This window comes from Adiantum capillus-veneris, chromosome 30 (genome assembly GCF_014529385.1).
Source record: "Adiantum capillus-veneris isolate H3 chromosome 30, ASM1452938v2, whole genome shotgun sequence".
Classification (NCBI taxonomy): Eukaryota; Viridiplantae; Streptophyta; class Polypodiopsida; order Polypodiales; family Pteridaceae; genus Adiantum; species Adiantum capillus-veneris.
In genome coordinates, this window is record NC_140960.1 from 4,182,235 (window position 1) to 4,196,688 (window position 14,454).

The following is a 14,454-nucleotide window of genomic DNA, read 5'->3' on the forward strand; positions in this document are numbered from 1 at the left end:
GCTGAACTAAGGTCAAAGACTAAAAGGCGACTTAGAGATGCCCAATTATCACATTGGTATCCAAAGAATGCCTGAAAAATGCACAAGTCTCAAAAATCTCCCAAGACGGGGTAAAAAGTGTCCGATCAAGTCAGAATCAGAGAGCGGAGCAGGCTGATGATAGCAGCACGTCATGGAAGCAGAAAAAGCTCAAAAACTAACATCACCTAACTCCACGCTCCAACCAGAAATCATCAGGAAAACCAAATATGGTTAGACTTTGTAAAATAAGGTCAAACAGTGAAATATTGCTCTTATTTATTCATTTTAAGTCCAAACTTGAAAATAAATCATCAGTGGGCTAGGCAGGCATAGGGGACCAAGGCCATCCAGTTTTCACCCAAAAAAGCCCAGGTACTACGATCGCAATCGGTGTACCTCAGCATCAGATTTTGACCAAAATTTAACAGATCTCTTGTACACATCGTGTGCAAGTCACACATCAAGTTTCAAGCCAATTGGACATCAAAAACCCATGAAAAATCAGAGTCTAGTCCAAAACTCCTTTGTAACCCAAAATTGGGACTTATAAACTCAAAAGTGCTTCAAATAAAACACAGAGTGGACCAAAATGACCCTCTAGCTATCAGCAAACCACTCATGTGATCAGATCTCATTTTGGCGTATGTACTACGATCGCGATCGGTGTACCTCAGGCCCATATTTGGTTCAGATTTCAATCAGTCATAGCTCTAGTCTTCCTAGTCCCACTGGTGAAATATGGACAAGAATGGATGAGATTTGTTCAAGTTATTATCAATTTTAACTTTTGAACTGCTTTTTACTAAAAGTCTAAATGCTACTGGTTGCAAAAGGAAAATCCTGACAGCTTGTGATTCTACTGACACAAAATGCCTCGCCAAAAGAAAGAAAGGCAGTGGACAGCTGCACCATATGAAGTGGATGAGCTTGCTACAAATGAAAAAGCTCACATCTCGGATAAAATACTAGCTCAGATCCTTGCTCACATTTTCATCACGAAGTTTAGGGATGCTAATGGTGACATGGTAAAGATGACTATCATGCCACGAGAAATATGGAATCTCCACCGAAGACCAGAGGTCACAGAAGCCGTGCGGGCCGTGCACTTGGAGCAGTTTTTCAGATTGCAGCCATGGGGAACAGACTACATGAGGGCCCACGAGCTCAAGAGCTTGATATAGTATGATGGGCAAGCAATGCTCACTGACAAGGATGGATCAAAGGTAAAGGTAAAGATCACAAAAGAAATCATCAACGAAGCTTTACATTTCCTTCCAGGTCAACACCCCGACTTGCTGGCAAAGACCAAGTCACTGGATAACGAGAAGGCATTCATCACAGCAAAAGGAAATAAGTACAAATACAGTGACATGATATACGGTGAGCTAGAATTACCGATGAGATTGATCTCTCAGCATTTCAGAGTACAAAAGCCTCCTCGTTACACCGAGCCAATCCTGCACATCGCAGTGGTTATGGCTCTGGCAACAGCTGAAAATAGAACCATCCGCTGCGATTATGGTTCTTACATCTTGGAGAACATGGTCGAAGCAAATTTGAAAGTCTCGATGAAGAACAAAAGCTACATGAGTGTAGGGCCAATGTTAACAAGAATAGCATACCAAGCTTTGGGAATGATTGAAGATATGCCGGCGGCGGCCAGTTCTCAAACGGCACTGATTCAGAAAGCAAAGCTGGTTGCTCATTCAGTAAGGACGACCACTAACGCCACATCATTGCGCTCGGCCAAGGCATCCAGCAAAAGCTCGAAGGATGAAGAAAAGACTGAGACTGAAGAAGAGGGAAACTCACAAGGGTCTAAAGACAAAGGACCATCTGATTTTGAAGAAAGCAAGGAGTTGACAAGCTGAAGTTGTTTATCCTCGAGCATTTCCCTGATGAAATGATACTTCACATCCACATGCTTTGTCTTTGAGTGATAAACTAGATTGCGAGCCAATTGTATAGCACTTTGACTATCACAATATAACACAGGCATCTCTTCTTTGATTCCCAAATCTGTTACTAGTCGATTAAGCCAAATTGATTCTTTGCATGCCTCTGATGCTGCAACATATTCAGCCTCTGTAGTAGACTGAGTAACACAATCTTGTAATCTAGAACGCCATGATACTGCTCCACCAGCCAATGTAAAGACATACCCTGACGTAGACCTTCGGTTGTCTAAGTCACCTGCATAATCTGAGTCTGTAAAACCTTTACACTCAGCTCTTGACTCCCATAGCATATACGCATACTCTTTGTAGCTTTCAGGTATCTCAATATTCCTTTCACTGCCTCCCAATGTTTCTTGCCTGGGTTTGACATGTATCGACTTACTACTCCCACTGCAAATGCAATGTCTGGGCGAGTAGAAATCATTGCATACATCAAACTACCCACTGCAGACGCATATGGAATCTTATCCATTTCAGCCTGTTCTTCCTCAGACATAGGACAATCTTGTTTGCTAAGTTTCACATATGGTGGCAATGGAACACTCAGTGCCTTTCCCTTCTCCATATTGAAACATTGCAAAACCTTGTCAATATACTCTGTTTGAGATAACCAAATCAACTTCTTTGATCTGTCTCTCTCAATGCGCATACCAAGTATATGACTTGCCTCACCCATGTCTTTCATGTCAAACGATTTTGCCATCTTTGACTTCAAAGCTGAAATTTCTTCCAAGTGCTTGCCAGCAATCAACATGTCATCCACATACAAAATAAGGATCATCCAACTGCCATCCTTAGCCTTTTTTGTATATAGAAAGTGATCGAACTCACTACGTTTGTAGCCTTGAGAAAGCATAAACTTGTGGAATTTATGGTACCATGCCCTCGGTGATTGTTTTAAGCCATAAAGACTCTTTAACAACTGGCATACCCAATCTTCCTTGCCTTTCTCAACAAACCCTTCTGGCTGCTGCATGTAAATTTCCACATCTAAATCACCATGCAAGAACGTTGTCTTGACATCCATTTGGTGCAACACCAAATCTAATATGGCAACCAATGCAAGAAAGCATCTCAATGTAGTCATCTTGACCACCGGAGAGAAGACTTCCTCAAAGTCAATGCCTTGTTCTTGCTTAAAGCCCTTGGCAATAAGCCTTGCTTTGTACTTTGGCTAACTATCATGAGCGGTGATCTTATACCTGTAAACCCATTTACAGGGTAGTGCCTTTTTGCCCCGTGGTAATTTAACTAGCTTCCATGTATGGTTCTTATGCAGAGATGTCATCTCTGATTGCATGGCCAATTTCCAATTCCCGGAGTCCTTCATTTGCACTGCTTCCCTGTAACATGAAGGCTCATTGCAATCAGTCAACATGACATAGTTCATAGATGGAACAAACCTATCAGGAGGTCGCGTGATACGTCCAGATCTACGCACAATAGGTGGCTCAGGCTCAGCCACAACCTGTGGTTCCACTCTATCCTGTCCTTGCTCCTCTTGAGCCCTGACATTTTGTCTTGCACGTGCAGGTCCATCTTCTTGGAAGACAACTCTTCTAATCTCCTCAACCCTCTCTGGTTTAGAATAATATTTGGATTCATTAAAGTGAACATCATTGCTACGGACAACCTTTCTGGATTCGGGATCCCAAAGTCTGTACCCCATCTCACCAGAATTACCATAGCCTAGACAGATGCACTTTCTACTTTTTGGCTCAAGTTTGTTCATAAATTCCTTTGGAACGTGAGTATATGCCTCACAGCCAAAGACTCTGAGATGCTTGTATGAGGGCATTTTGCCTGACCATACCATCTCTGGCACTGAATCCTTCGGCAAAACCTTGCTAGGAGATCTATGTACAAGATGAACAGTTGTTGATACAGCTCCAGCCCAAAACGCATTTGGCAGCTGTGCATTAGACAACATACTTCTGACCTTCTCTTGTATGGTCCTATTCATCCTCTCAGTAACACCATTTTGAGGAGGATTGTAAGGAGCAGTAAGTTCATGTTTTATACCTTTTGACTCACAAAAGTCCTGAAAGGCCCTGTCCTGTCACTGTCCTGTAAGCATAGACTGCGACAATGCCTCAACGGCAGTAAAGCAAAGATACAATCCCAACTGTCTAACTCACAGTCAATACATCCTAGCTGCCTATCTAAGGGTGCTCGAGGGATCGCTCCAAGACCTGTATCACTGAAAGGATCTCAACATTCGAGAATCCCCCAGCTCAATAAAACCTCACTCGACCCTCAACAAAGGCTGCAGTAAATTTGACAGTACATAGACTTCCCACAAAGTCATACATCCACAAATTTCCCATTGTATGTTGTAACCGCTGCGGCGGTTGTTTGCTGCGTGACTCACAGCCAGCAAACCCTCAACAGACATACATCATCTCTGACAATACATCCATGTGGAAGTACCTGCAATGTCAGGATGAAATCTGGAATATCAAGCAGCAAACACAAGCTACCTGATGAACTAGTGGATGTCGCCTACAGTCTGTGTGTAGATGCGCTCGTGTCGTATGTGACACACCTCCAAGAATTGTGAGTCGTCCTTCGATGTGTAGACAACCACAAATCAGCACTCTGGGAGTGTCGATATCCTCAGCACCTACAGTCGTAGGCCGAAAACCCCAAATTTGCAGAGTCGGATCTGCCCCGTCGAGACCACGCAGTCAAAAATGGCCTGCGTAGACCTTTGTCGAAGCCGAACGGTGGCCGAGATGACCTCAGAATTTCACCTGGCCGTGTCTTCGCCTGTCGAATTTCACTCCAATCTGAGCTGGTGACTCTAGCCTCCTGGAGTGCTGCCTCGAGCCTCGATCTGAGCTCTGATACCAGTTGAAGGAGTACAAGCAGAAGTGCAACGCGAGAGAGAGTGAGAGAAGAAGAGCACGACGATATGGTGAACTCGCTCTACTGTAATGTGTAGAGCATAGTGAGTTCTTATTAGGTTTTTACAAAAGAATATGTGTACATACCTGGCGGCCCGCCCACTTACCTGGGCGACCACATTGGGCTTTATACCCCAACAGTAAGCTTTCCATTAAAGCTTGAGAAGGAGAGAGAGTCTTTTTTTCTTCACACATGAGATTGTGTGTGTGTGTGATAATGCCTTGCAAAAATCAGCCCCCTCTCTCTCTTGGTCGACCCCTCTTGCTATTTGCTCTTGCTAGCATCCTATTGAACCTCCCCAGGCTTATCCAATGGTAATTAAGCAGCATAAGTGATAGCCCTCTGACATGTGTCCCCCTTTCCCCTTTTGTCAAAGCTTTAGGTAATTATTTAATTCAACTAAACTCTCATTGGACCCCTTTGCCTCCTGGCTAATAGGAATCAGGCAAGCCATTGGGCTGCTGAATGCTCATTGGTCCCCTTGGGAGACTGTCCAATAGTCTTCTAGAGAGCTTAATTCTTATTGGTTCTTTTATTAAGTGTTTTTAAATTAATTAAATTAGATTTACTCTAGCCCAATTCTCATTGGTCCACCTCCAAGGCCATCCAATAGGAATTGGATACACCTTGTGGGCATCTGGGCTAGGGAGCTGACATGTGTCCCTCATTCCCTTTGTGTAAAGGGAGCTTGTGTGTGTGTGTGTGTGTGTGTGTGTGTGTGTGTGTGTGTGTGTGAGAGAGAGAGAGAGAGTTTCTCTCTCATCCCCTACTTGCAAGGCTCGCCCCCTCCTATGTAGGGATTGACAAAGACTTTTTGTGACACACACTAAGCATCCAATTTCCCTAGTGTTTGGCCTTTCGACACACCCTTTGAATTTTGGAACCTTAGCATTTTGAAAGTCTTAATGGGCTGAACCTTAGGGTCTTTTAAGCCCATTGTTGCACATTGCTCTTTTGCAGATGGCCCCCCTTTGGATCCCTATTTTCCCTCCTTTGGATCCCTATTGTGGCCAGTCTGCTAGCTTGACCAACATTCTATCTTTTTCCCCCTCGCACTTCCCCATATTAAATGATCAGTTTAACTTGAGATGATCATTTAGGAGAATTATAAGATATTGATTATTATGACATCGAGAATCACTTATGAGCCCCATACATAGTAAATCACATGTATCTTTGGTTCCATAGGTCATATTTGATCTCTGAGGACGATAATTAAATCTATGTGTGTGTGTGTGTGTGTGTACCTTCTTCTTCTTCTTCTTCTCTATATCTCGCTCAAGTCTATCCTTCTTCCATCTCTCTCTCTCTCTCTCTCTCTCTCTCTCTCTCTCTCTCTCTCTCTCTCTCTCTCCATGTTTTCTCATTTTTTTAAATATTCTCTTTAATAGTATAATGTTAACATATACATAAGTTCTCTTCCCCCCTAAAATATAATGAATTGACAAATTTAGTGTAGTTTCATTCACATCTCTCTCTCTCTCTCTCTCTCTCTCTCTCTCTCACACACACACACACACACACACACACACACACACACACACATATGCAAATAAATAAATATGTCTAATAACATGAAGAACTATAAAAGTTTGGCTTTTTTGTCTAAATATTATGAAAAATACAAAAAATTTGACACATTTTGTTTATGTAGTGAGATGAAAATTAGAAAAAATGATTTTCGATCCAAAAATTCTTAAAGTCTACAAAGAAAATTTAATTTGATAAAATTGATTATGAGATATATATTTTAACCAATAAAGAATATACAAGCCAAAAACAAATACAAAAATATAATTAAAACACTACAAGAGGTACTTCACATTAGCGACGCTCGCAGTGCGACGCTCAAAAGTGAAAATCCACGGTGTCGCTATGGGTATTGCTATCAGTGTCACTATTCTATTTGCTACATAGCGACACCTATAGCAACGCCCATATAAGCGTCGCCGACAGGGGTAAATATAAATCAAGAGCACCCGAAACTCAGATCTCAGATCTGAGTTTTCGACGCTCAAGCAAAGAGGTAATCCGCGCTCTTCCTCTCTCTCTCTCTCTCTCTCTTTCTCCCACACACACACACACACACACACATACACGAGGAGAGGAAGGAGAGCCAGGTATGCTCCTTCCCTCTCCTCTCTCTCATGTTCCCTTCCCCTCTTTCTCTCTCTCTCTCCCTCTCTCTCTCACACACATACACACATTGTGTCTTTGAAAGAAAGAGAGAGAGAGAGAGAGAGAGAGAGAGAGAGCATATGCATAAACAAAAAACACATACACACACACATGCATAAACAAAGAATCACTACAAGAGGTGCTTCACATTTGCGACGCTCAAAAGTGAAAATCCACGGCGTCGCTATTAGCGTCGCTATTTTATTTGTTACATAGCGACGCTGACAGGGGTAAAAAATAAATTGAGAGCTCCCGAAAACTCAGATCTTGGATCTGAGTTTTTGACGCTCAAGCAAAGAGATAACTCGCGCTCTCCCTCTCTCTCTTTCTTTCCCACACACACACACACACACACACACACACACATACACACATACACGAGGAGAGGAAGGAAAGCCAGGTATGCTCCTTCCCTCTCCTCTCTCTCATGTTCCCTTCCCCTCTCTCTCCCTCTCTCTCTCTCAAAGACACAATGTGTGTGTGTGTGTGTGTGTGTGTGTGTGTGTGTGTGTGTGTGTGTGTGAGAGAGAGAGAGAGAGAGAGAGAGAGAGAGAGCACACACACACACACACACACATTGTGTCTTTGAGAGAGAGAGAGAGAGAGAGAGAGAGAGAGAGAGAACATGCATAAACAAAACACACACACACATATACACATTGAGAGAGGAAAAGAGAGAGAGACAAAGGAGAAAACAAAGAGAAAGAGAAAGAGAATAAAAAACCAAAGAGAGAGAGAGGGGGGGAGAGAGAGAGATTAAGTTAAGATTTAAATTAAATTATGTTAAATTACATTTAGATTTATGTTTATATTGCGTTTAAGATTAGGTCAGATTTAAAATTAGGAAAGTATTAAAGATTAGTTAGCTATGTTAGATTTAAATTAGATTACATTTAGGTTTAGGATTTAAGATTGGATTAAATTCAGGTTTATGTTGAGTTTATTATTAAATTAGATTTAGATTTAAGATTAAGACAAGATTTAAAATTAACTAGATTAAATTTAGATTTAAGTTAGATTACATTTAGGTTTACGTTAGATTTAAAATTAGATTAGACTTAGGTTTATTTTGAGTTTAAGATTAGATTAGATCTAGATTTATGTTCGATGGACTAGCTTTTTTTAGATTTAGGTTAGATTTTAATGCATGTCAATGAAGGCACGCTTTACTCAAAGAGCAAACACTAGTTACACAACAATATGTATATTCCCATCAGAATCTCACACCTATTAATTCACACACTAACTATATTCAATTAGCTACGAATCACCACATGTTCAATTAGATTAGATTTAAGATTAGATTTTGGATTGAGTTTTTATATTAGAATCTACCTTCGGGATTACGGTAAAAAAATTAGAGTTAGATGAACGGTGATCCCTCTCTTCCTCTCTACGGATGAGACCTTAAGTTGGAAAGCTTTCAACGGCATGATACTCAGATTGGAGGCCAACATGTAATGTGCTAAGTAATCCCTCGAACAAAGATCTACTGTGAAAAGATGTTAAGATACTGTAAAATGCTACAGCTAGAGAAAGGGGTTTTGTCCACTACATGCACTATCATGTAGACATGGGCATGTAGATTTCTCGTACACACAAATATAGGCATTGACCAATAAAGACGAGATTCTAACCCGGTGGTTTTGATCTCCGTGCACCTCTGTCTCGTCTAACCCGGTGGTTTTGATCTCCGTGCACCTCTAGACCGAGGTATGCGGGGATTGGACATGACTAGACAATGTGAGGTAGTTTACAGTGTGAACAAAGAGAGAGAGAGAGAGAGAGAGAGAGAGAGAGAGAGAGAGAGAGAGAGAGAGAGAGAGAGAGAGGGAGGGAGAGAGAGAGAGATAAAAGACGAAGAATGCCAATAGAAGATTAAATTTATTTCCAGGTTATAAGGTTTTTACCCTCATTATGAGTAGTGACGAGGATGTGGGGCCGTCCAACCGAAACACCTATCTCACAACAAGGATCTTATGTCCTTGTAATCAATGCAAGCATGCTGTGCGACGGACAAGACGCGTTTCTTTGCAGCACGTTCACGAATTTGGCGAGTTCGATCCATATATTATAGATCGAGTTGTTGCCAATTATAACTCGGCGGACTCTGACTCTGGTCAGCAGACAGGAATCTTGCAACCCAATAGACGTATTCGCATGTGCTTTGGTCAAGCAACGTATGTGAGACCACAAGATATAGCCTCTGACAGCTCGTGGGATGATCATGCAGACCACATTTCCAATGAGGCAATGTTTGAGCCCGAGATCGATGAAATGATCGAGACGATCATGGATTCAGAAAGGCTTATCTATGATGATATGAAAAGTGAAGCCCATACGCCATTGTATGATGGAGCACGTGTGTTTAGATTAAAGGCGCTCCTGGTTCTTCTCAACATGCAGGCAAAGTTTGGATAGACTGACACTAGCGTCACAGCGCTTTTCAGGTGATCTATTACAATGTGTTTACTTTAATAAAAAACTCTAGATGTATAATGATCTGATAGATTACTTACACAATTGTATCGCATTTTTTTCGGTGTTGTAACTATTACATTTGTAAAGCTTAGCAATCAAGCGATTTTGCCTATGATGTCTACAATTGTCATTGATTTACTTTCATCAATTTACTTGTGTCAGTTTTGTATCTTTATTCTGCAAACAATACTATGGATGATGGAGTTAATGGTTATATTGTCTTGTGGGTGACTACTTTGGGTCCATACATAAGCTTGCACTTTCTTTCAAAAGTGAATATGTGCTTATCTTGGATTCATTTAGGTTTACTTTATTATTGAAACATTCAATATGGTTGATGGGTGAATGCCCTACCACCAAAAAATTTTACTCTCGGGCGTAGCTATATAAATCTCTCAACATCGCTATAAGCATCGCTATAGGTAGCCTGTAAGCGTCACTATCGCGACGCATATAGCAACGGTTATAGCGACGTTCCCGTATCGATGCTGTTAGCAATGTCGGGGAGTATAAAAACCCAACGTATTTCCATCGCTAAAAACGCCACAAGTGCACACAACCTCTTGTAGTGAAACAAACATGTAGTATCAATATAAGTAAATAACCAAAAAACATAAATAAAATATATAAGTATAAATATAAATGAAAATAAAATAATATATAAATATAAACAGACTCATGGTAGTTACTCACATGATAATTTAATAATATGTTCCATCATTCATTTTATTCAATAAATGCAACAAAAAATTTATTAAAAAGATTCTCTCTCTCTCTCTCTGTGGGATTATTCCTATGACATTAGGCAATCTCTTCTTCCTCTTCTCCTCCTTCTCCTCTTCTTCTTTGCTTTCCCTCTCTTCTTCTTTGTCTCTCATGACCACTCTTGGGGTTATCCATGTAGGTGGAAAAAATGGTCCTATCTTGCATGTGCTCAATAAGGCAATGACCTATGTAGCATGACCTTCAGTTGTGTTGTACTTGCAAGCCAAGGTTGCATATATCAAGTACAAATGTTTGACTAGATATTGAAAGGCATGTGAAGCATCATATTGCATGGAGTGCATTTGACCAAAAAAAAGGACCAAGGTTAGACTTCTTCTCAAACACCACTATTGAGGGTGGAAACTTTGCTCATATAAGAATTGGACTGTAAAATCTTATTAGTGCATATGAGAAAGATTATAACTAATGATGGAATGCCCATTATGATAATGAGGTTGGTGGTGCTCAACCAAGTCTATGGATAGGCGGATGGGCTTTGGACACGGCTCCCTGTGTTACAACACTTCTTTATGGACTATTACAAAGTCCCTAAGTGGCCTTGTTAGTGTACCCTAGGTGTCCCCCACAACACTATACAGTGGTGAAGCCCTTATGACTTATTGACACGGACCTCCCCAATGGGGATAAATGTTACCTATCAAAAGGCCTGAGCAACACTCATCTATCATTGGATCGTGGATGTGTACAGTTGTGATCACAATGGCATCATCTCGTGACGTGATCACAATGTGATCTTGCTATAATCACGATGTGATCCTCACGTGAGCTACACATGGGGTGGTGTGATCCATGTGTGAACCGAATGTGATCCCTGTGTTATCCTCAGAAATGCCAAACCCCACCATTTACTTTATATTTTCTATTCATGCTTTGTCCATCAAGTTGCAAGCAATAGCTTATTGGTAAGATATTGCCTAGTAGGCTTGTGATGGTGAGTTTAACCAGTGCCCCACCCACATGGCATTTTTTTCCTTTCCAAGATAACAAAAATTCGCTTGTGATTCTCAAATTATTCCCCTTGTCCATCTAACGGTCTTGGATGCAGATGATCTCTACAATGTTGATCCCTACTGGAATTGGGGTGTTAATTAGTCTCGTGGAATGGTGAAGCCCCTCTCTTGTAATTTTCCATGTATACATAATGATCGTTGCAAATCACATAAATATCATGGGGAACAATTAAAGGATATTTTACCCATAAATTGTTTTAAATCAAATTTGGAGGCTCTAGTACGAAAGCATGATAAACAGGAGTAGGGATGTCAATGTTGAGAGACACTTGCTTGAGCTTAGAGGTGTGTCTCGCTGGATGCAGAGAGTGCATTTAGTGCATAGGCATGGACTACAGTATGTGCTCTGAGCGCTACAAAAATTCAACAATTGGCCTATTTTGCAACGCAAGCTACTTGTCCAACGGGTAAGCGGTGGTAGCGACTAGCAATGAGCAATTTTCAGCAGATAAAGACAAGTTGTCCTCGCTTGCTGCACCAAGAGCAGTAGGTGAACTAGATGCATTGAATGCAGGCCAACAACAGCCCTATGTGCTACAGGCTCTGTAAGCACGCATCGGGATTTAGCTCTTAGTTTCCTTTCATAAAAATAGGTCCACCTAGAGAGGAAACATCAAAAGTGGAGAGAGAGAGAGAGAGAGAGAGAGAGAGAGAGAGAGAGAGAGATTATGGTCTTTGCCAATAATGTTCTTGATGTTGCCATCGTCAGCCAATCTATTGAATCTCCACCTTCTTTATGAGTGCAAATGTTACAATTATCAATTCAATGTAAAATCTTATTAGTGCATAGGAGAAAGATTGTAACTAATGATGGGGTGCCCATTATAATAATTGAGGCGCTTTCTCCTCGACATCCTTGGACCTCCTCCCCGTCCCACACCACTCTCTAAAACGGGGTGCCTCAAAGGAGATCAACGACCCCGGATCATTGGGTGTCTCGAGTTTCCATTCTCCAAAGGAGCAAAGATAGGACTCTAGCAAGGAAGAAAACACACAATTATCGTTGGAAAGACTCTTCTCCCCACTCACACTGGGTGGGACACAGTTCTAAGCTAAAAACAGCACGTTGGTGTAGGCAAAGTACGTACCCTTGATAGGCTGTGCCAGACATGGTGATGATGGAATAATCGGTGGGGTCGAGGACGGCGCTCTTCCACACCAGCTGGGCGGTGAAGCGGTTGATGGCCACCACCATGGGTGGGCGCAGCAGGCCTACCAGCAGCAGCTCCTTCCACACCACCGGCGTCGCTCGAGAGCCTGTGCTCCCCAGCGCCCTCAAGTTGAACCGCCACCGCAGCCTCCCGGTCTGCGCATCCACTGCATACAACCTCCCATTCCAGCCTGGAAAATACACCGTCCCGTCTGCCACCGCCGGTGTCGCGCTCACGTCGAATCCCGTCGGAAACGCCCACATCAGCCTCAGATTCGACGCCGTGCTTGCCGTGATCCAGCTCCACCTGGCGCTTCTGTTGTTCTGCAGGCCATTACCATGGTTCTCCCACTGCCCAGATCATAGAAAACCTTAAGAGTGTGTGCGCGGGTTGTGAGTTCATACAGGTGTGCATGTATGTGGAAGAGTTTCTATAGGTATGTGCTCGTGTGTGTGTGTGTGTGTGTGTGAGAGAGAGAGAGAGAGAGAGAGAGCGAGAGAGCGCATACCTCAATGTCTCCCCACGAGAGAGCTGCCACTGGAAGGAGCAACAGCAGAATGAAAGCTGGTCTTGTAGTTGCTGCCATGCCGGGACACTAATTGACAATGCAAGTAGTTTTCCACTTCAATATGTATATATATATATATATATATATATATATATACAAGGCCGTCGTTGCATATCAAACCAAACCGTCTGTTCTGGGCATTCTGGTCGTGGGTATATTTCCGCCCCTCCTCCCACCAACCACATTGTGACATGTGCAGCATACGATCTTATAGAAGTGGTGGGTATCGCAATTTTTCATGTAGACATTGTACCAAAAAAAGACATTCTACACTCTTTCTGGGAGAAAAATGCCTCAACTGACACTTGTGTTGCTCAAGAACTCTTTATCAATCCACAAGGAAATAAATTGACCGTTGCCATCGTGTCTTTCGACAACAAGAGTAAATTTCTCAACCAATCTTGATTTGATGCCAAGGTTTGACACAAGATCTTTGCTTGATCTGTGCAATAAATGAAGTAACACACAACAAAAAACAACTCAAAAGCATTCTTGGATGGAGAAAAATTAATTCCTTGGGAAAGGCTAAACTTTTTGTTGCATGCACATTTATAGTCGCATAATAAGACTTTTCCATATTTCTATTACTATCACTCTCTTACAAGTCATACAACACTTTGATATGCCCCCTTGTTGCTCAAACTTTCCTCCTCTGGAGGTGCTAAGATGCAAATCACACTAAGCATATTGGCATGGTGCATGCATTGATGCAAACATTGATGAGAACGTTGTGGATGTAGGCAAGATTTGGGCCACTTAAACATAAAGAAAAGAAACCAACATAGCATCATTCTACCACACCATGACTTTCTTTTTTCTTTCACAAAATGTAACAGAGAAAACAAAATCGGAATACATGATGACGAGTAGCATTAAGGTTGCAAAATCCACTCTGTCAATCATAATTTGACAAAAAAACATCCATTTGTAAACACATTGCTCAAAACTCTTGAATAATAAGTGTTGGCTAAATCATATAGATATCTAAACATGAATTGTTTTCTTCCACTTCTTCGCTTTTTAAGAAGTCCGAATCATGAAGCAATATTGATAGTAAATAACTCTATTAACGGGCTTTAAGTTAAAAAATTTAAGTTTCTCATAATAGTAGACCTTTGTTAGAGGATGCAAAGAATTTTCATGAGAGGAAGGTGACTAGGCCAGTCAAAAGATAAAAGATGAAGTTGAACAACAAATATTGGGACCCAACATTGAGAATGAGCGGAGATTATAGATCTGTAATCTACACGACGAGCTCTTTCCATAGATATGTTACATGATATGGTTTTGTCCACTAGATTCTAAATTTCGTTTTGGGGAGAAAAGTTGAATTCAAATAAGTTAGTCGTTTTGTCTGTGTGAATTCAAAAAATATCATTTGATTGCTTACTTAA

The 14,454-nt window shown here is 41.5% G+C and overlaps 1 protein-coding gene across 1 annotated transcript in view; it reads right to left on the reverse strand.

Annotated features, from left to right (window-relative positions):
* Positions 1–13,159, reverse strand: part of LOC147417460 (uncharacterized) — a 43,002-nt gene extending 29,843 nt beyond the window's left edge. Inside the window, exons 1-2 of the mRNA XM_086506910.1 lie at positions 13,001–13,159; positions 12,430–12,842 (exon numbers count right to left, since the gene is read on the reverse strand). Of these exons, the coding sequence (XP_086363036.1) occupies positions 12,430–12,842; positions 13,001–13,078 (491 nt within the window). The 5' untranslated portion in view covers positions 13,079–13,159. The remainder of the gene's footprint in view (positions 1–12,429; positions 12,843–13,000) is intronic.
* Between the last annotated feature and the right edge of the window lie 1,295 nt (positions 13,160–14,454).